At 38.8% G+C, this 23,333-nt stretch overlaps 1 protein-coding gene across 2 annotated transcripts in view; it reads left to right on the top strand.

Annotated features, from left to right (window-relative positions):
- Window positions 1-23,333, top strand: part of PAK1 (p21 (RAC1) activated kinase 1) — an 87,455-nt gene that overhangs the window by 52,648 nt on the left and 11,474 nt on the right. For both annotated transcript variants that reach the window (XM_077767531.1, XM_077767530.1), the window contains exons 6-11: window positions 1,958-2,074; window positions 3,670-3,844; window positions 6,165-6,228; window positions 10,321-10,369; window positions 15,431-15,543; window positions 18,804-18,921. In XM_077767531.1, coding sequence (XP_077623657.1) covers window positions 1,958-2,074; window positions 3,670-3,844; window positions 6,165-6,228; window positions 10,321-10,369; window positions 15,431-15,543; window positions 18,804-18,921 — 636 coding nt within the window. The remainder of the gene's footprint in view (window positions 1-1,957; window positions 2,075-3,669; window positions 3,845-6,164; window positions 6,229-10,320; window positions 10,370-15,430; window positions 15,544-18,803; window positions 18,922-23,333) is intronic.

Genomic DNA, 23,333 nt, shown 5'->3' with positions numbered 1-23,333 from the left:
GTGGCCTGCTCTCTCAATTCATTCAGGCCACTGCTTATATGACTTCTCGTTAGAGAGCCCTTTCCATAATGATTCTATCTAAATTAATATTCTCCGTTCCTAACCAATTACTGCTCTCATATGTGTACCGTATTGCTACCTGGCACTTTAGTTATTAATTTTGACTGTATTCTCTTCTAAAATGCAAGCATAGGACCAGGGACTATATCTGTTTTCTTCTTTAATATATAGCCTCAGAGCCTAAAATAGAGCCAGGTACGCAGTGAATGAATACATGAGTTGATGGCACTGGCTTTTGTTAAAATAGAGATTTGTGGTTATTAGACATAATAATAATTTAGTTGATTCCTTGCATCCTTCCAGCTCCTTAGCATTTATTTACAAAGTGTTTTTATACCCATATCACTTCATTTCATCATCCTTTGGCCCTCAGGCAGAGAGCCGCTATCATTATCCCCATTTTATAGACAAGAAACTTGTGGCTTAGGGTGGGACAGCTTTGCCTAAGGACACAGGGATAAAAGTAAAATTTTGGGTTAAAAACCTATAGCTCTTGATAGTGGTAGGGTTTTTTTTTTCTTTTACATTTATTTGTTTATTTATTTATTTAGAGAGAGAGAGCGAGCAAGTGAGATCTTGGGTTCAATCACTAGCAGGAGAGGGGCAAAGAAAGAGAAGGAGAGAGAGAGAATCCCAAGCAGGCTTCTGCACTGTCAGTGCAGAGCCTGATGTGGGGCTCAAACTCACATTATGAGACCATGACCTGAGCTGAAATCAAGAGCCAATCTCTCAAATGACTGGGCCACCCAGGTGCTCTGATACTGGTGGTTGTTAATATTACCACCCAAAGCCATCACCTGTGGAAAACAGAATGTGTTGCTAAGGAAGATGATGTACCTTTTTCTACAAAGTTATAGGAAGCAAACAAACATGTTAAACTATGTTTACAGTACATATTGGGAGCCCCAGGGCCACCTCATGATGAAGAGGTTGCTAAGTAACTTTGTTCCCATTTTGGGTGTCTAGTTAAATTTTGTTGGGTGGAATAGTGGGGAGAAAAGAAATTAGAACAGAAAGATATCAAAATATGTGCTTTGACAGGGAAACACCTCTTGGATTTCAGAACTGAACATGACTTAAAGTTACCCCTCAAATTATACCCTTCCTCTTTCTCCACAGTCTTCAAATGATGAATCTTGAGACCAAGACAATCGATTCATCACCAGTTGGCACCAAAGCTAGTTGCTTACATACACTCAGCACTTCAGCACTGTCAGCTTTTAAGTTATGCCCTGCACCAGCAGCCCTGTTAGAATCTATGAGATTGCCGGTTTTCCTTCCCTTAGTATGTCAAATGTGGTAAAGGCCCGTCTCCCACACAGTAGTTCTTGTCTAGTATTCCACTAGGTAAGTTCCTTCACTTGGCTCCTGTCATTCTGACTCCTGACTTTCTTTTCTTCAGAGGCTCCAAATGGCAGGCAGGAGGGGAGTTCATTCTCTCTCTGTCTCCCATGTCAAATACAGAAAGGAGTAAGGGATACTGATAAACATTGTGAAATTTCAAACTTTTGATCCCTTTCCCACATTTTGTACTTTGTTACCTGTTCAGTGAAGAGAGTCAAATTCATAGACTAGGGGAAGGAACTATGAGCTTGTCTTCAGAGTTTGGACTAGGCAAGGCAAGTAGAGAATCTGTAAGCCGGCTTCCTACTCCACAAGCAGGCTTTGGGTGGGAGAAGGAAGCCCCCAGGGGACTAGTGGATAGTAGTGGCTAAAAGAAAAAGGGGGGAACTGACTGAGTTCCTGGGACTGGCTACACAGAGGTGGAGAGTTAGGAGGCTGGTTCGGATTTGAGAAGGGGTAGCTGAATGAGATTACTTCTGGGGATTGGTGATCCTGGTAGCTTAAGACTCACATCAGCTGGACCTGATGAAACTGGCTTTTCTCTGCTGTATAGAATGTGAAGACAGTGTCTGAGACCCCTGCAGTGCCACCAGTTTCAGAGGATGAAGATGATGATGATGATGCTACCCCGCCTCCAGTGATTGCTCCACGCCCAGAGCACACAAAATCTGTGAGTCTTTGGAGATATGGACCGCTTTGGGATTCATTAGAGCTTACAGGGGGAGGAGAGGTTGGTGCTGAGGCCTAGAGGTTTAATACTCTGGTAACGGTCCTTGGATTTTTGCAGCTGGTGAAATCACAAAACCACCTTGACTGAAAAGTACTTTCTGTATGATTAAAGACAAGAAGTGGTGTCATTATTTATCACTGGTTTGCACATAGTCTCAACGAATCCTAGGTAATTGGTGTTTATACCAATCTAACTCTAGTTAGGTTCTCCACAGCAGGAGGATATACAGAATTAATGTTACTTAGTGCGGGACTTACATAAATTATTCTGGTCTCCTGGGAAGCAACGAATCAGCCTGCTGCAGATCTTTTCTTCTCTGTTAAATATTTAGCATTCTACCTCTTAGAAGATCATTGATGATACTAAAAGGCCCAAAGGAATTTATAAATATGTTAGTGCTATTAATATGCTGGACATCAGGAGTGCATTTTGATGCTGGGTATTAGCCGTGATTTTTATTTAACTTCCTTTGAGGTTCTTGCATCTCAAAATAGCCACAGTCCCTCTGTTCTCATTTTGCACAATATGGTCCCCATACCTTTTATTTGATTTAGCATCATTGCACACTAACTTATCATCAGATGATACTCTATTAGATGATTCTTTGGACTTTTTATATGACAAGAGCTTTACAGTGAAAGAATGGTCCAGGGCTTACAGTCTGTGATAATACAAAAAAAAAAAGAAAAAGAAAAAAAAGCTGCCTTTGGAGTATTCAGGGAGATGTTCAACCACAGGTTCATTGACTATAGGAGATGATGTGAGGGAAGTTTAAGGGGTTTAGATGAACTTATAGGATGAGAACTTATAAACAGAATCTGTGGAATCACCCTTTCTGTAGATCACAATGAGCTTCAAAATTGCACAGTTGTCAAGATAGCTCACATTGATAGGGCCTTTTTAAAGTTTACAAGTGTGTTCATTTAAAAAAATTTCCCCACTAAGCCAAGAACTTCTCAAAAACAGGAGATATATATGTATTAATAGTGCTTAACATAGGTCTTAGCAGATATCAGAAAGGCAGTAAATATTTAATAAATAATTGATAAATTTGATCTTCATATCATTCCTTTTTTTTTAATTTTTAACATTCATTTTCTGAGAGAGACAGTGAGAGCGGGGGAGGAACAAAGAGAGAAGGAGACACAGAATATGAAGCAGGCTCCAGGCTCCAAGCTGTCAGCACAGAGCCCGACGCAGGGCTCAAACCCACGAACTGTGAGATCATGACCTGAGCCGAAGTCGGATACTCAACTGACTGAGCCACCCAGGCGCCCCCATCCATAGCATTCCTTTCTAAAATGACATTGTTAATTCCTAATTTATATTGTGTATGTGAGAACAAGTAAGGCCGTTCCACCCACAGAGGATGAGCCTGGGCACAGAGGAGGAGTATAGATTTTGACCTAGGAGAAGGGATGAGTTTGTTGGGATTTGTTTTTCTGTGAATGTTTTAACACATGTATAAGAGGCTCCTGAGCGTCTCCCATGCTAACAAAGACTGGCCTTGCCAAATTCTTGCACCAATAATGCAGGTATACACACGATCTGTGATTGAACCGCTTCCTGTTACTCCTACTCGAGATGTGGCTACGTCTCCCATTTCACCTACTGAGAATAATACCATTCCACCAGATGCTCTGACCCGGAATACTGAGAAGCAGAAGAAGAAGCCTAAAATGTCTGATGAGGAGATCTTAGAGAAATTACGTAAGCATTTTGTAGCCTTCTGAACTCACCTTTTGTATGTGACTGGATGAGCACAAAGATGGAAAACCATTGCTAAAAGGATTCTGGTCCTAGGCTTTGTCTATGTGGCTGGCTGGCTATGCTTGATATCTTAGCCACATAAGGTTTGATTCTCACCTTGCCCCTGCGGCCATCTCCTCTCTCTCAGCAGCCCTCATAGGATGTCACATTAGGATGGGAATGTGATGAGAGTGTGGTTTGCTCACTTTGATAGCTAGGCATCTCTTAACCTTAGGCATGGGTTATGGAAATGAAAAATAGCTTATCTAGTGAATAGTCTGGAATGTTGTGTTGAGAAAGACCGAGGCCTTGTTCATAGCTGGTCGGAAAGGTTGCTTGATTATTGATGCTTAACATTGACCAAGGAAAAGACAGATCTGCCATGTTGGTTGTAGGAAAAGAGTGAAAGCAAACTAACATTTTGTGAGCCTATGCTATGTACCAAATGACAAGCAAGGTATTTTCTTGATTTTTTTTTTTTTGTTCATTTATTCCTCTTGAAGATAGACTTTATAATCCTCATTTTTTGCAGTTAAGGTATTTAAGGCTCAGGTTATGCTAAATACCCTGCCCAACGATTGCACAGCCAGAAAGTAACAGGGCTGAGGTTAGGGCCCAACCTCTGCTCCTGTAATTAGAATATGCTGCCTCTTGCTCTCAGGTGGAAACTTCCATTTCACTTTCTTTAGTGGCCAGAAATGAGGGTGTGTTAGAATAGCTTGTTTCTGTGTTTCAGTAAACTGTAAGAGAATTCATACTAGCAGGAAGGAGTAGGTTGGTCTTTGGGGTTGGAAAAATCATTTGATGAGGACTTTAATTTATTCTTTGTACCTATGTAGTTCTTTTTTATGTTAAAAAATAAACATAATAAAAATGTTTATTTTTGAGAGAGAGAGAGGGAGAAACAGAGTGAGAGTGGGGGAGGGGTGGAGAGAGAGGGAGACAGTATGTGAAGCTGACTCCAGGCTCTGAGCTGTCCACACAGAGCCTGATGTGGGGCTTGAACCCACGAGCCATGAGATCATGACCTGAGCTGAAATCAGACATTTAACTGACTGGCCATCCAGGCACCCCTGTACCTATTTACTTCTAAAGGGGATTTGATGTGACTGATTTGGCCAAATCTGCAAACTAGCAATGCATTTTAAAGCCTAGTTTCTGGTTCTTTAGCTTAGCCACTCTCGATAACTTCCTGGTAACTCTTATTTGACTTTTTAAAAAATTTCACTCTTTTAATAGTTGCCCTTGCCCAGAGCCCTTATGAAATGAAGTAGGAAAAGCTACTTATCTAGCCATCTGTTTACTCCTGTATGCAGTGTTTTTCTCTGAACCAGATTTGTTTTAAAGCAATAATACTTAGAACATAGAATTAGGGACAGTAGACTGGCCTGGGAGTTAAAGACACTTGGTTTGAAGCCCCAGCCTTGCCACTGACTTGAGGTCTTGGGCAATTTCCTACTATTCTCTAGGCCTCCCTATTCTCATATTTGAGATAGGGATGTTAATAACTGTCTTGTTTGTAAACCAAATGAGATAATATATGTGAAAATTATCAAATACTAGTCATTGGTGTTGGGGAGAGCGCACTGGACTGGGAGACCAAACACCTAATCTTAGCTCTGCCCACCCATTTGCTGTGTGATCTCGGGAAGAAGTATCTTTCCTTCCGTGGGCCTCGGTTTCACCATCTAGATGGTAAAACCCAGCCTCTCTCATATCTTTGTGTCTTTGCACTTGATATACTTCCTGCTGTAACCCCTTCTTGACTTTCCTCTCCCTGGCTAACTCCTGCTTACCCTGTAAAAATCACATATCACTTCCTTTCTGGAGACTTTCCAGTCTGTATTTTGTGCCTCTTTCTGTGTTACAACAATTGCATTTTCATGGAACTTTATGCTTACTTTTATGTTGCCTCCATGAGACTGAGTTTCTTGAGAGCAGGGACTGTTTTAACTATCCCTTTATTCCTAGTATTCAACATAAGGCTTGGTACATAGTAAGTGAGCATATTAAATGAGTAAATGTTTATTGAATGAATGAATTTAAAAATGAATGGTAGCCTTTAGGAGTTCAGAAACGGAATAGAATACTATGAATAAAAGCCGTAAGGAGATGAAATTTTTGGTTGGACCTTAGGGGCAAAAGCTAAGGACCTACTTAGTCCTTGGGTGTTAGAGATAGTTTTTTAATCCTTGCTAGCTCCAGGTTTGGGGGAATATGGGCCCTGTTTTGTATCTTGATCTGGGAAAAAAATGATTCATGGTCTCTGTTTCTTTCAAAGGGAGCATAGTGAGTGTGGGCGATCCTAAGAAGAAATATACACGGTTTGAGAAGATTGGACAAGGGTTAGTAGGGGCATTTTCTTTCCGTAGAGAAATGACTTAAAAATTGTGTATGCTGGTATATATGATTTTGCTTTTGTTTTGCCTCTCATAAACCTTGTTCTTTCTCTACCTCATCCCTCACCCATCTGGAAGTGTTCTGTTAGGCTGACTTCAGGTTTGGCAGAATTATGCTTAGTATGAGAGATGTGCCATTTAGCTGACCATGTTGCTAAAAATAACCCTTCAGTGAGAGTGCAAAAACCATTTATTTTCTTAGCACAAAACCTGCTTCCGAAATTACAGCTCTGCTTTTTCAGATTAACCCTGTTGACCTGGCGCTGAGACCTACCAGCACTAATGTGAAATGGAAGACTCAGAACTACAGACCCTTCTGCTAGTGTAATGGGACCTGCTTTTCTAGGTGGATGCCAGGATTCATGTCTCCTGCTCTCTGATTTCTTCTCTGAATCTTGCATGCTGCCCTCAGTGTACTGAACTCAGCAACTCGTAACTGAGTTCCTGTCTATGTGCCAGGCACTATGAATACAGCTATGAATCCGACACATACTCTGTCTTCAAAGACCTCATGTCTATCGACTGTCAAACAAAGAATTATAATATACTGTGTTCAGTCTTAAAAGTGTTTGGCCATTATCTTGAGCAAAAGAAGCCAGATATAAAAGAGCAGACACTATATGATGTTTGTTATATGAAGTTCAAGAGCAAGCAAAACTTATTTATGCTAATAGAAGTCAGAATAATGGTTGTTGTCTGGGAAGGGCATGTGAATTGGGAAGGGGCATAAGGAACCTTTGGTGGTGTTCTTAATGGTTAGCTCATGGGTGTGTACATATTGAAAAATCATCAAGTTGCACACTTAAAATTTGTGCAGATTACTTACGTTATATTGCTGTATAAAAAAAGCAAAATAATGAGATTTCTGTAGACCTACCCAAATAGCTAAAATTAAAAAGAAACTGAACTTTCAGTTCAGGTGCTGAAAGAAAAGCACCTGACTTCTAGAAAGCTCTCAGCTAATCTGGTGAAAGCATTGTTGCTAATGAAGTCTTTGAAGTTTTCTGTTCTAGTTTTCTTTCTTAGGGATCCAAGAACTTCTGAAAATAAAGCATTGCATTATATAATGATGTTTTTGTACATCATTCTACAGCTTACATCTGTTATTTGCATCCGTTGTTTAATTTAATCCTCAAAATAACCCTGGACATGAATGGATCTTATTTTTCCTGGTCCAGTGCTTTTCCTACCAGACATGCTTTTGCAAGTCTGAACTGATATAAGGTAGTTAACACCTTGAGGAGAAATCATATTGCTTGTCTCAAAATAACCTGGGATGGCATTTCCTTTAGGTAACTACATTGCGATATTAAGAATGTAGCAGAAAGGTGCATGGACAAGTGTGGGCAAGTCAGGTCCCATCTCTGGACTTCAGTTGTAAATTTAAGAGAGGGATTATAGACTCAGAGCCTTTCACTTCCAGAACTTCTGACTTTTCTTTTTTTTTTCCTTAATTTTTATTTTCTTAATATTTTTAATTAATGTTTATTTCTTTTTGAGAGAGAAAGAGAGTGCAAGCAGGGGAGGGGCAGAGAGAGAGGGAGACACAGAATCAGAAGCAGGCTCTAGGCTCTGAACTGTCAGCACAGAGTCCAACATGGGGCTCGAACTCACAAACCGTGAGATTATGCCCTGAGTCGAAGTCGATGCTTAAGTGACTGAGCCACCCAGGTGTCCCTCTGGCTTTTTTTTTTAAATTCAGAAATGAACATTTGCAACATATATAGCCATAAATAGGCAACATCTGCAAAACGTATTTCCTTGCTTATTTGATGGGTCTGCTAGTGCTAAGGGAGGAATGAAAAATGTATTAAGCACCTAATGCTGATGCTTCCACATTCCATTATTTTAAAATATAAATGCCAGGGCACCTGGCTGGCTCAGTTGGTAGAACATGCAACTCTTGACATCAGGGTCGTGTGTTCAAGCCCCATGTTGGGCATGGAGCCTACTTAAAAAAAATAGTAAAAAATAAATGCTACACAAATATGAATTGGTAGTTATAATTTTTGTATGCTTTTTATCCCTTAAGACCTGAAGAAATTTGTTTTTGGACCTGAAATTCATATGTCTTATTAAGGTAAAATTATCAAGTATTAACTAGTGGGCCTGACTTCTAAACCTCTGTAATCATGGAGACATAGTCCCAAAATGTCCAGTCCCCTGGAGCCTGGGCATATTTGCCCTTGAAGAATGATGCTTACGGTAGGATGGAGGAAGATGGGTTTAAGAAAATAGATACCGGCTTAGTGACAGAAAATGGCTACAGATAGAATGATCAGGCAATGGGAAGGTAACTGCCAATACAAATAATCCAGTTCTTATAGCCCATATCTGATGATCACAATTTCCTGGCATGTAGGTATGCTTCTAACTAAAGAGTGGTGGCGTGGAAGCTGGTGACCATAATTTCGAGCTGCACAGCCTACAAGTGACTTTCCTCTCTAAATTGACCTGATTTCCCTGGGTAGCATAATCTCAGAATGCATTTTGGTGATATATAGACTTTAAGATTTCTTCACATTGCACATATGTATCTGACATACAGCGCATACAGTTACAAATGTTGTTGCCTGTCACTCACCTACAGATATACAGGGTTCATGGTCATTGGCATAAAATTAAGTTTTTAGTTATTTAGAATGGACATGATTGCTTTCCTAGCATTATTCATAATTTGTCTCTGCCTTCCTTCTTCCTGTTCTCTTTCTCTCTATATGCGTGAGTGTGTGTGTATATATATATGTATGTATGTGTATTGTACATATACATATGTGTGTATTGTGAGATTATTTTTACCTTGGGGATGGGGTAAAAATTATATCAGATTTTCAGGTAGCATATGTGTTTGAAAGACCATATTTAATATTTTATGTTTGAAAAAATGAAAAATAAAAACTATTTTACAATATAAACTGCAAAATAAAATTCACATATCCTCTTGATAGGATAAATGATTGAAAAACACTGTTTTAAAGGTTCATAAGATCAAAGCACCATGAGATTAATTTTCTGTTTTTTTAGTTTTTTTTTTAAAATGTTTTTATCTATTTCTGAGAGAGAGAGAGATAGAGTGAGCAGGGGAGGGTTAGAGAGACAGGGAGATACAGAATCTGAAGCAGGCTCCAGGCTCTGAGCTAGCTGTCAGCAAAGAGCCTGATGCGGGGCTGGAACCCACGGCCCGTGAGATCATGACCTGAGCCGAAGTCGGACGCTTAACCGACTAAGCCACCCAGGTGCCCCTTTTTTCTGTTTTTTTTAGTAGTTATAGTTTTTAAATGTAAATTGTAATTGAATTTAACACAGATAAGTGTACAACTCAATGAATTTTATGAAATGAACACACCCATGTAGCTAGTATCTACATTAAGAAATAGAACATTACTGCCACCCCAGCAGTCCATAGCTCTTTTGCTAAAAATCTAAGCAAGCCACCCCCCCCCCCCAACACACACCTCATTCTGAAAATTTCTCTTGGATCCCTTTCCCCTCACTCCTCACCCCTGGTTAAAAACTATATATCTGATCTTACCAAGGTTTACAAATGAAGAGTTTGAGGCCATGAGAGGTTAAAGGAAACTGCCAAGGGTAATGGAGAAGAGAGGAGGAAGAGCAAGAGCAGGAAACTAATATATATTGAAGACCTATTATATTCTAGGCAGTTGGCTAAGTGCTTTATGAACTAATTGATTTAAATTCTCTTATAGTCTCGTATCTCTTATCTTCACTTTGCCAAGAGGAGAGTGAAACCCAGAGAAATTAAGTCACTTGTTCAGGATCATATAGCCAGTAGATACTCGGTAGACATTTCATTTTGAAACTTAGGTCTTTTGGTCACTAAAGCCTGTATTTTCTTTCTACCATGTACTGCCTCTCACATATGAGAATAGGGTAAGGGGAAGAGGAGTTGGGGAGGGTTACTTTTGCTGCTATTAGTATGAACACTTACATTGCCAGGTCGTATATAGATCTACATTTGACAAATGTCACTTCATTTAATACCAGTGTTTTTTTTTCTCTCTCTCATCTGTCATGTAGTGCTTCAGGCACTGTGTACACTGCAATGGATGTGGCCACAGGACAGGAGGTGAGTATTAACCACCAACTATGGTTCCTCAGCAGTTCTGTTTCTTTTTATTTTGGGTTAATTTTTAGTTCTTAGCTTAATAGGGACACTTCTTCCTTAGTAAGAAACTATGGAAGACTAGAACTAAACAGAGGAGTAACAATGGCACTTAGAGATTTTGGAAAAAGTCTCTGTGGCTATAGCATGGAGAACAGATTGGACGAGTTAAGTTTGGAGCAGGTGAGTCAGGCAGTTACTGCATAATTTTAGGTGAGAGATGATGGTTTGGACTGCGGCGGTAGCGTAGTATGAATGGGAGGAAGTGGCTGGATTTGAGAGGTACTTAGGTAGATTTGACAGAATCTGGTAATTGATGAATGTGAGGATGACTCACAAGTGAGCCATCCTGGTCAAGGAGAAAAAAATAAAAAGGTGGAGGTACAGGTTTGAAGAAGTTGGATATTGTCTGAGAGAACTTCTTCTGGCACTGCCTAGTGGATGATTGTTTATACAAGTTTGGTGTTTGGTAGAGAAATGTGACATAGAAGAGATTTAAACACATTAGGAGTCTCTTGACTCCTAATCTAGTGATCTTCCATTAGTCCACGCCCAGAATTCCAGTAGACATAGAAGTCCTCATTTGGAAGCACCTCTTTGTCTCTCTCATTTCATTAAGCTGGGAGAACTCTGACTTTATTGCTAAGGCCTCCTGACCCAAGATCTTCAGCAGGAGGAAGCCATGAAGGGAATATAGAGTACTTGAGTTTTCCTTGCATTCTGTCCTTTGGTTGTAGAGCAGGAATGCTGGAGGATGGGCTGGGGATGGGAGCTGCCGGTACAAGTTCTTAGGTAGCAGAGTACTAGACTCAGAGGTTGTGTGAGAGACCTCTTGTTCCCGTGATAGAGTACTGCTCCTCGAAGGGAGGCTGCTAGGACCTGCTTGTGTATGTTTGGTAGTTGAAACCCCCTAGTCTATTGGAGAAGGCATGGTCAGTAGGGATAGCACATATTTCACCTTGCTCTTGTGAGGTGCTCTTTTACAAGCATCTAAACCAAGTATTGAGGCTCCATTGAGGATAAGTCAACTTAAAAAAAAATCATTATATAAGGATTTAGTCATTGTTCTTTGAGATGAGAATTCAACAACCTAGATGCTTACTGTTGTTAGTACTTAAATGATTTGGGGCAAGTCATGTGACTTCTTTGAATCTGAATTTTATTTATAAAATGTGCATGATAACATATACATACCTACCAAAAGTGTTGGAAGAATTCAGTAAAGCAATGCATGTAAGACTCCATCATACACTTGAAGAATTAAAGTTATCTATTTATTATATACAATTAAAAATTACATATTTATTATTATTTGTTCCACAAAGTAGTTGCTGAAGGCTTGCCTTATGCCACACTTTGTCTAAGAACTGTGTGAAATACTGAGTCCTGTGCAGGCACGCAGACATTAAAATCATATATAAGCGTTAGAGACCACACTTGCCATTGGGTACATAGAAAAGTCTCGCAGTGTGGAGAACAGATCGGAGGACTGGAACCTGTATTAAAGTCATGGTCAGTAAGGAAGGTATTACTGTGCCAGTTTTAAACACGGTGAATTAGAGGCAGAGATAGAAAAGAAGTGGTTATACCAATCCTAAAAAGAACCCTGTGTGGTAGGCAATATTATTTACATTTTACTGATTAAGAATTTGAGGCTCAAAGAATTTAGATAACTTATGCAAGTTTATGCTACCAGCAGTTAGCAAGGGCTGGGTTAGAATCTTGATTCTAGACCTGCGCTCTCCAGGCGCAAGGCCACAACAGAGCTAAGGTTAGGTACTAGGGCTCCTTGTCACGTTTCTGGGCTCTGGGGCCCTATGGCCCATGATGAGAGACAGGCTGGTGATGGGCAGTTCCTGGAAAGGCCTGGAGCCTGCATGTGTGAGAAGCTGGCCACAGGAAATAGAAACTTGACTTCACTATATGCCGGCCTTGTGGTTACAAAACTGTGAATGGAAGCAAGTCCATTAGAGTGGCTAATGCAGTGTGGTCAGGAAGGCCTCATTTCCTGCCCCAGGGAGCATAAATCATTAGTGGAGCTGGCAAGATGCTCTCAGTCTTTGTGAGTGAGTGCTTATTGGGGATCCGCCTGGGAAGAACAGAACTGTTGTCTGTCACATGTAGGAAGATTAGCATGTTAGTGCCAGGAAGCCTCCCAGTTACAGATCCAACAACTATTTTTCAAGCCTATTCTTAGAGGGAATGTGTTTTATTGAAGGAATAGATTGGAAGAGACTTTGCAGTTGTATGGACCTGAGGGCATTGATTATGACCTTGGTCAATGTTCTTATACATCTTAGTCTCAATTTCCTTACTTGAGAATACAGATAATGATTTTTTTCTTGGAGGGTTGTTGTTAGTTTTTACTGAGATATGTAACTAGAGCACCTAACCTGGCACCTGGCACATAGTAAGCATTGAATAAACAGCGTTGGTGGGAAGGTGGTTGGTTTTTGCTGTTGTTCCTGTTGATGTGGTCATTCTTGCTGCTCTGGGCTAGATATTCCTCAAATGCAGTTATTACTACAATTCATATTTTTATTGTTCTATTCCTTTATTATTTAAAATTTTTACTTGTATTTGAGTAATGCATTGGCCAGTATCTCCTATTTAGTTCTCAAAACAGTCCTGCAAAGAAGGGAACCAAAGTTGGGATTATTATCCTCAATATATTGATAGACCAAGGCACAGAGAGCTTGTGATTGGTCAAGGTCAGTAAATGACAGACAGCCTCAGAGCTTAGGTCCTCAGAGCTCAAGCCCAATTCTTTTTCTTTGATAGGAATGCTATCTGCTGGCCTAAGAGGGACTGACCAGGTGAAGGGCACTTAGCCTAGCACATATTTAGTCAGTGGCTTTTGAAAAGGATCCCTGGTACCCGGCTACTACCTCTGTGCCATCCTCTGCCTGCCAGTCATCTCCCTTGCTGCTTCTAGCAGTGGCCTCTTTGAGGTCCGTAAGCACTGTCCCATCCTTTAGGATGGCCAGAGGAACTCTAAAGATATTCCTTTGGCCCCAGATTTTAATATGTATTATAAGGGTTGACTATATTTAATATGCTTTTAGATCAATGTGTTGCTCTTCAGATATTAGAAAAAGCTAATAATCAAACATTATAGAATGCTACAGCCAGACCAGAAGCCTAATCTGATAGGAGACCCCACTCCGAAGCAAATTTTTCTCACTTGGGGTAAGGAATGGAAGTAGTCAAAATGTTTAGAAGAATCATTTCTTTTATTATTGATGAACTAAATCTCTGCAGAAGACTGCCTATACTTTACTTAAAGAAATGTGAGAGTTATGGGTTTTTCCCATAAAAATGTGGATTATTCATTTTTTACAGTTCTTGCTGCTTCTGGAAGGACTCCTTCAGTTCTGTTAGGTGTTCCATGTTCTTGTCTGTTAAGCAGGAAAAGAATATATCTCTAGGGAATAAACATTTATCAAATAATCTAAGTTCTGTGGAATAGAGTAGTCTATTGCTGGTACTGTTTATAGTTTAGAAACAAAGTACTTATCAACCCATTGAATTCTCTCTTTCTCTCTTCATTTCCACAAACATTTGTTAAGCAACCACTGTGTGTCAGGTCCTGTATTCGGCACCAGAGATTCTGAGTTTTCAAATGAGCTCTCAAGCTTCTAGAGCTACATGCCCTAACTAATCATAAAGGCACTATGGGATAAGGTCCCTAAGAGAACTATGAATATGATCTTACAAGGCTTTAAAGAAGAGAGAAAAGCCTATAGGGTTTGGAGAATGAGGTTTCTTTTGGTCTGACACAATGTATAAATAGCTTTTGAGCACGTGCAAAGGATGCAGGGTACTCCACATGGAGAGTAGATCAGATCACAGAGTATGTGAAGGAATACAGTGGGAAGTATAGGGGTCAGATCATGAGAACTTTAAATGTTGGGCTGAGGAGCATCTCTAGGCAAACAGAAGCCATTTATGTTTTTGAGCAGGTCAGAGTGTTATCAAACGTGTACTATGGGGAAGACTAATGTGGCCGTGTGTGCAGGAGAAATGGGCATCAGTTTTGAGGGTTCTAATCCTGACTTTGCTACTGATTCACTGTGTGTGCAAACCACATATCCTCTCTGAATCATGATTTCCGTATCTTCAAAAGGAATCAGTATTAATACTTAACTCATAGTGTGTCTCTGAGGATTAAATGAAATAAACCTGAGAATACCTTACCTAGTACTTGACATATAGAAGAAATGGATGCAAAAGAGTCTTGGAAACTTATACCTTATATTTGTGTTATGTGGAAATTAACTCATTCCTATAGACAAAAAGCCTAATAAGTTCTTTTTGATACATAAATATTAGGGATCTCATCCCCTTTTCCCCTTCTCTCTTAATGTACTCAACTCTGATTTATCTTTCCATACCCCCTTTATGAAGCCTCTCAACATTGCCATATTAAAGGAGTTCATGCTCTATTTTGTGTTTCGGTAACACTTTAATATTTTTCTCATATGAGTATTTTATTAGTTGAAAGTTTGATCCTCACACTTTGGTGCACTTCAGAATCACCTCGAGCATTTATTAAGACAGAATTTCTGATTCTGTCTGGGTGGGACCTAAAAACTTAATTTCTGGGGCACCTGGGTGGTTCAGTCAGTTAAGCATTTGACTCTTGATTTCAGCTCAGGTCATGATCTCATGGTTCAGTTCATGAGATCGAGCCCCATGTTGGGCTGTGCGCTGGCAGCATGGAGCCTACTTGGGATTCTTGTTCTCCTTCTCTCTCTCTCTCTGCTCCTCTCCCACTTGCGTGCATTCTCTCTCTCAAAAAAATTTTTTTAAAAATTAAGACTTTAATTTCTAACAAGTTGCAAAACGATGTTGATGCTGCTGGCCTGGGAACCTTACATTGAATACACGGGTTTATGTGAATTCTACGAGGGCTAAGACTGTATTTGATTCATGTCTGTCTCTTTAGTGTTTAGGTCTAGTACTAAGTAGTTGCTCAGTAAACGTTGAATGACTGGTTGCTCATTGAATGTACTCTGATCTCAGGTGGCCATTAAGCAGATGAACCTTCAGCAGCAGCCGAAGAAAGAGCTGATTATTAATGAGATCCTGGTCATGAGGGAAAACAAGAACCCAAATATTGTCAACTATTTGGACAGGTATGAAGTAATAGGGCTTGTCGGAGAGATCAGCCTTTGGGACTGATGGGTGGAGCTATTAGTGGAGAAGGGCATCACCAGCACTCTGAACAGCCTCCATTTAAGAATCTTTTGTGATGCGCAGCTCTCTGCCTCTGACCCTGTGTACTGCTGGACACCTCTGATTGCTGCACAGTCTTTCTGGGTTAGATGAACTCAGCTTCTAACAGCTGATTCTAGAACTGTTTGTTCTGCCTCACAGAGGCCCATCTGCCAGAATCAGACATGTAAGTCTTTAAATAAGCTTATATCCCAAATCTTTCCTTATCCTGCTCACCCTCTTGGATAAGTTCTAGTTTATCTTATTCTTCTAAAATTTGACAGTCTGTAGTTTCATTTGAGATTGACCATTATGGAAAGAATAAGACTTCTCTTTTGTTCTATACTCAACACAAACTAATGATTTCATTCACTGTTTTATTTTTAAGAAGTCTGTTTCATTGTTGACCCCCTAGTAAGTCTATAGTCAATTTAAATCTCTGATCCTTTTTATTTAAATTCTGAGCTTGCCTTATGCTGGTAATGTAGAAATTTTTAGGAACCTTCATTAAATCCCATTTTGATTATTTCAGCCCGTTATTCCAGCTCATCAGAATTCTGTTTTTCAAAATGGTAATAGTGGTTATAGCTAACATTTGTGTTATGCTTTACATCAAGCACTTTCATGAATAGTATCTCATTGTGAAATAGGGTTTACTGCCTGTATTTTACTAATGAAGAAAGTGAGGCTCATAGAAGTTAATAACTTGTCCAAGACAACTAAGCCAGCAAGTAGCAAATTAGGGTTTTGGATTTGAATATTCCTAGCACCAACATGCATCCCTTTTCCACCATATCATGTCCGTTTCTCCTGTATATGAAAAAAGAAAGTGAGCTTCTTGCCTGGGTTTCAGAGACATCACAGGTGGAGATGCTATTGGACTAAGTCTTGGACTCTAATTGTTTTTAGATTTATGTTGCATTGTCAGCTGTATTTCATTTCTGCCAGATTCTGCTAGATTTCTTCTTTTGCATCTTAAACATTGGTAAGCTTCGGTTTCTTTAAGGAGGAAATGAGTTGGACTTTGACCTTCCCAACACATAATGTTAATAACTGTAGCGAATAAAGCCTTCTTCCTTTTTGGGGAATGATGGTCTCTCCATGATGTGAATCATGACTGGCTCTGAAAAATCCTCTGAAAGTTATTATTCACTTACCCATCTCTTTGAAGAACTTATTATATAGAGAATATAGCTGGGACAAACTCTTGAAGGCTATAAGGGTACCCAAATTGGGCTCAGGATGAGGAAGAAGGAAAGTTGCCCAATAAAAGTATGTCCTAGCTAATTAAAAAAGGGGTGTCATCACTGGAGATATCTAAACGATAAAGTGCATGACCATGTTATTGAAGAAATTTGTGTTCTGGGAATAAGATTAGAAAATTTATAAATTTGTTTATCAATTGTGCCTTTGCTGGTGTTTCCAGAGGCTTGTACTGTGAAACCAGAAGTAAATAAGACTCAGTCCCTGCCTTCAGATAGCTCCTAGTTTGCTGTGGAAAAAAATACCGAGGAGCTCCTGTGGGAAGACAGAAGAGGGTGCCCTTACCCTGAGCATTAAGCAAAGGTATTGCAGTTGGCAGTCTGGTTTTTGTGAGTGGTTCCAGAGCACGCCATCCATATTTGTTCTTCTCCAGACATGTAGTGCTCTGAAGCTTTCTGTGATTTTTGATGGTACCTTGGCACACGATATAGCCACAGACTTTTGGAGACAACCTGTATCCATTCATGCATTGTCTCAGCTTTGACAGTGTCATGTCAGGCCCAGGTAAAGAAGCTCTTCTTTGCCAGCCTCCAGACAGTCTCTTGAACCCTCATATTTCTCCCCCTGCCCCTCAGTCAGTCCAAGCTGGTGGATGTCTCCTTGATATGCTGGATGAGAGGACATAATGTGCATTCTTTGTCAGGGAAGAAATAGGCTCATGCCAGTGGAGAGCATTTTACCCAGTCCTAAATTATCTTTTAGTCCAAGTCCGCATCATCTTCTCTGTCAAAAAAGATTCAAGTTGAAGAGCAACTTAATCTGTCATATATATTCTTCCTGGGAAAAAAAAGACTACAAGACTTTTAGTTACAAAGAATATAGAATCTATGGAAAGAGTACTAGATTCAGAATGAAGAGAATAGGATTCAAATCCTACTCTTTGCTGGAAGCCTTTTTTTTTTTTTTTAAACAATCTCTCCATCTACCCAGAAGTAGTCCCAATATCAGGATGACAGTAAGAGTACATACCATATAGCTCAAGCCATTCCAATATAGCTTCTTTGTCTAAAGCTAGCAGAAAAGTCTATAGGGCTCTAGGTTATTCTTCTTTTTATTTTCTCATTCTGCAGCTAAAAAAGACTGACCACACAGGCTAAGTGATATTTTTATTTATCACATAATAGGGCTGAATGATCCAGTCCCTGAGTGATAGTATTGGTTCTAACTCACGTCTCCATAATCTCTGTAGGGATATAGCAGCCCTTGGCTTACCAGAAGAGGCTTTGGCTCTGCAGCCTTTGTTGAATTCATTTCATTTTTAGAATCAGAAACACTCAAAGTGGAGATCATTGCCAGCATAATGACTATGTGTATAATACTTTATAGCTTTTAAATGGCTTTCATAGCCATTGTTTCATTTAATATTTACAATCAATTATCTTTTATTTTGCTCATTGATTTATTCAGTAAATCTTGGCATCTCTTGTGTTAGACTCTGGGGATAGAGTCTTGAACAAGACCCAGTCTTGGTCTGGGGGATCTCAGATTTAGAACTCTCAAAGAGGTTTAGTGACTGACCCTAATGCTGGTAACATGGATTCCAAATCCCATCTTTGTCATATGTTTGGTTGCTCTCTGCCTTGATGCTTCTACATGTGTGGGAATCGTGCCTAATTTTGAGAAGCATTACTTTGTATTGTGATTGTGATTGTATTATGTCTTCAACATAGTAATTTTAGTTCTACCCTTTTGAGCTTCCTAGAATAATCTGCTTTGTTTTCTCCAGGAGACTCCACAAGAGATATCAAATTAATGTTTTTATCCCCCCCACATTCTTCTCCCTAGAAAAAAGAACCCTAGTCTTCTCCAGAGCTGATGGAGATACGAGTTCACTCTGTGTATATGCTTCGCCTTTGAAACCCATTGCTATGGCTCAGAGTACTCCGTTTCTTCTTACCCCTTTTCTGTACTCCTCCAGTTACCTCGTGGGAGATGAGCTGTGGGTTGTCATGGAATACTTGGCTGGAGGCTCTTTGACAGACGTGGTAACAGAAACTTGCATGGATGAAGGCCAGATCGCAGCTGTCTGCCGTGAGGTAAGGCCAATGGCCAACCAGCCTTGAGCAGGAAGTGCTCTTCAAATCAGTGTCTCTCAGAGTTTTGCACCTGATGGGATCTCAGCCTGGGCACCAAAGGTGGGAGAAATTAGCTGGGCTCTCCTATTATTCTCTTGTTTAGGTGTTTTGAATTTTCTATCACTATGATCTTTTCTTTAAAGATAATTTTATGCTGATTATAAAAGTATACACCCATTGTAGAAAAATTAGTAATTACATATATATGTAAAGTCACCCAATTTCAACCTTAAAAGTGACTGCTGTAAATACTTCATAGTATTTTTCTCTTTTATATGGATATATATTTTAATCATATTTTTATTCTACTTATCTGTTTTCTTCATGTGCTGTGAGGGAAATAAAACAGAGTAAGCAGGTAGTGACAGAGGAGGTACTATTTTAGACAGAGTAGTCAGGGATGGTTTTACCATAGATTTGAATAAAGATCTGAATATACGAAAAAGCAAGCCACACAAAAATCTAGGGTAAAATACTTCCAGGCAAAAGAAATAGAAAATGAAACCTAAATGGGTATTCTCTTTTCTCCTCATTGCTATTAAATGTCTAAGATCTGTAATATGCTTGTGTGTGGGGGGTGGGGGGACTCTTTACAAAGTTTCTGTGAGAAGCAGTGTCCTCAGGGGAGAGCCACATGTTTTTAAAGCTTCTATTTAAATTCCAGTCAGTTAACATACAGTGTAATATTAGCCTCACGTGTACACTATAGTGATTCAACACTTCCATGTATAACAAGCACAATCTAATCCGCATCCCGTTTAACCCACCCCACCCACTAACCTTCACTCTGGTAACCATCAGTTTGTTCTCTATAGTTACGAGTCTTTTTCTTGGTTTACCTCTCTCTTTTTCTCTTCCCTGGTTTGTTTTGTTTCTTCAATTCCATATATGAGTGAAATCAGTGGTATTTGTCCTTCTCTGACTGATTTATTTTGCTTATCGTAATACTCTCTAGCTCAAGCCATATCATTGCAAGTGGCAAGATTTCATTCTTTTCTATGTCTAAGTAATATTCCATTCTATATGTATATATATATATATATATATATATACTACATCTTCTCTATACATTCATCAGTTGATGAATACTTGGGTTATTTCCATAATTTGGCTACTGTAGATAATGCTGCTAAAAACATCAGGGTGCATATATCCTTTTGAATTAGTATTTTTATATATTTTTGGGGTAAATACCTGGTAGTACAATTGCTAGATCATAGGGTAGTTCTATTTTTAACCTTTGAGGAACCTCTATGCTGTTTTCCAGAGGGGTTGCACCAGTTTGCATTCCCACCAACTGTGCAAGAGTTCCCCTTTCTCCACATCCTCACCAACACCTGTTGTTTCTTATGTTGCTGATTTTAGCCATTCTGCAGATAGGTGTCAGATGGTATTTCATTCTTTTGATTTATATTTCCCTGATGACAAGTGATGTTGAACATCTTTTCATGTGTCTATTGGCCATCAGTGTGTCTCCTTTGGAAAAATGTCTATTCATGTCTTTTGCCCATGTTTTAATTGGATGATTTGGTTTTTGGGTGTTGAATTTTACAAGTCTTTTACATATTTTGAATATTAACCCCCTATCAGATATGTCATTTACAAATATCTTCTCCCCTTCCATAGGTTGCCTTTTAGTTTTGTTGATTGTTTCTTTGCTGTGCAGAAGCTTTTTATCTTGATGAAGTCCCAATAATTTATTTTTGCTTTTGTTTCCCTTGCCTTAGGAGACATATCTAAAAAGAAGTTGCTATGGCCAGATGTCAAAGAGTTACTGCCTGTGTTCTCCTCTTGGATTTTTATGGTTTCATGTCTCACATTTAGGTCTTTAATCAATTTTGAATTTACTTTTATGTGTGGTGTAAGAAAGTGGTCCAGTTTCATTCTTTTGTATATTTCTGTTCAGTTTTCTCAACACCATTTTTGAAGAGACTTTCTTTTTCCCATTGGATATATTTTTGGCCTTGTTAAACATTAATTGATGATACAGTTTTGGGTTCATTTCCAGATTTTCTATTCTGTTCTGTGATCCATATGTCTGTTTTGTACCAGTACCATCCTGTTTTGATTACTACAGGTTTGTAATATAACTTGAGGTCTGGAATTGTGATGCCTTCAGCTTTGTTTTTTCCTTTTCAAGATTGCTCTGGCTATTCGGGGCCTTTTGTGGTTCCATACTAATTTTAAGATTATTTGTTATAGCTCTGTGAAAAATGTTTTTGGTATTTTGATACAGATTGCATTAAATGTGTAGATTGCTTTGGGTAGTATAGACATTTTAACAATATTTGTGATTCCAGTTCATAAGCATGGAATGTCTTTCCATTTCTTTGTGTTGTCTTCAATTTCTTTCATCAGTGTTTTAGAGTTTTCAGAATACAGGTCTTCCACTTCTTTGATTAGGTTTATTCCTTGGTGTATCATATTGGTTTTGGTGCAGTTGTAAATGGGATTGATTCCTTCATTTCTCTTTGGGTTTCTTCATTATTTGTGTATAGAAATGCAACAGATTTCTGTATGTTGATTTTGTAGCCCGTGACTTTATTGAATTTGTGTATCAATTCTAGCAATTTTTTGGTGGGGTCTTTAGGGTTTTCTATATAAAGTATCGTCATCCGCAAAGAGTGAACATTTGACCTGTCAGTTTGGATGCCCTTAATTTCTTTCTATTGTATGACTTCTGTGATAGCCATGTTTTTATTAGAGCAAGAAGATGAAAGAAATATTCAGAGAAGTTGAGGATATTGGATGTTTTGCTGATAAGAGACTGGAACTTTCCAGTAGCCCAATAACAGAAACGTTTGGGAATTAGGGAAAGAGTAGATTAGGTGATTAAAAGATTAGATTCAGTGTATTAAGAGGTTAAGTCTAATAGTATGGTTGAGGTTTGACAATGTAAGGTCTGGAGGCATTCAGATGAAAAAAATGTAGTTGTATATTTAATCAATATTAGGAGAAGTGAAGTCACGTGAAGTCAATATCGTCCTAGAAAATATGATCACCTTTGCATCCTGGGATCTGGAACACACACATGGTTAATGTAATTAACATAGACCTGGGATTCTTATAAGTTATGGCTTCTTTTCTTTGCTGCACTGCTAATACAGTGTTTCTCTACTTTTTTTTTTTTATTCTCCCCTAGGGAGCTTTTTAAGACATTTTTTCCTCATCCCATTCCCCCCATGAAATATTAATACCATAGATACACTACATATCTGTTTAGGTGTTGTGGCCCTTTGGAAAACCACAAACCACTGTAATATCTAAAATATTTGTCACTCACCCCAGGAGCTGACTCACTGATTGAGGATACTTGCATATGTATGCTTAGGGAAATCAATTTGCTTCAATTTATATACCTTTAAAATGGGAATTCACCCTGTATATACATTAGTGGTGCCATATGGATCAAAAATCACTTAGAAAAAATTTTAAATGTTACAAAAATAGGTGGCATTACTATTATCTTTAAGTTCTAAGATCGTTCCACTTTTAAAAAGTAGTTTTATTGAGATATAATTCACATACCATATAATTTACCCATTTAAAAGTATATAATTTAACGGTATTTACTATATTGAGTTACACACCATCACCATAGTCAATTTCAGAATATTTTCATCATCCCCCAAAAAACTCCTTACTCATTCATTAGTAAGCACTGCCCCACCCACCCCACTTCTTGATGTGGCGCCCAACCCTGTGCAACCTCTAATCTATTTTCTGTCTCTATAGATTTACTTGTTCTGGACATTTAATATAAATGGAATCATATAATATATGCTTGTTTGTGACTGGCTTCTTTTCCCTATTATAATATTTTGAAAATTCATCCATGTTATAGTATACATTAGTACTTTATTCTTTTTTTTTTTTAGATATAATTTATTGTCAAATTAGCTTATATACAACACCTAGTGCTCAGAACTTCATTCTTTTTATTAACAAATAAGATTCCATTTATTTGTCATTCATCAATCAGTGGACATTTGGGTCATCTCCCCTTTTTGACTGTTATGAATAATAACCATATGTACTTGTACAAGTTTTTGTTGGATGCCTGTTTTCATTTCTCTTGGGTGTACGCCTAGGCGTGAACTTCTGGTCATATAGCAACTCTGTGTGCTTGCTTAAGAAATGCCCAAACTGTTTTCCAAAGTGGCTGTATCATTTAATATCCCACAAACAATGTATAAGGGTTCTAATTTCTCAAAGTCATTTTTTTATCATAATTTTTGACATCCAGAAGCCAGGGTCTCCAGCCTCCTAAGGAAAGCAACTCTTACTTTTTCAGGGAAAAGATGCTTCTGAATATTGGTTTGTTTTTAATTTGGCCATTGGTATGTTCTTAGAAAGTAAAGTATTAATTTGAA

Source organism: Crocuta crocuta, unplaced genomic scaffold (genome assembly GCF_008692635.1).
Source record: "Crocuta crocuta isolate KB4526 unplaced genomic scaffold, BGI_CrCroc_1.0 scaffold561, whole genome shotgun sequence".
Taxonomy (NCBI): domain Eukaryota; kingdom Metazoa; phylum Chordata; class Mammalia; order Carnivora; family Hyaenidae; genus Crocuta; species Crocuta crocuta.
This window is presented reverse-complemented; position numbering and strand designations above follow the sequence as displayed.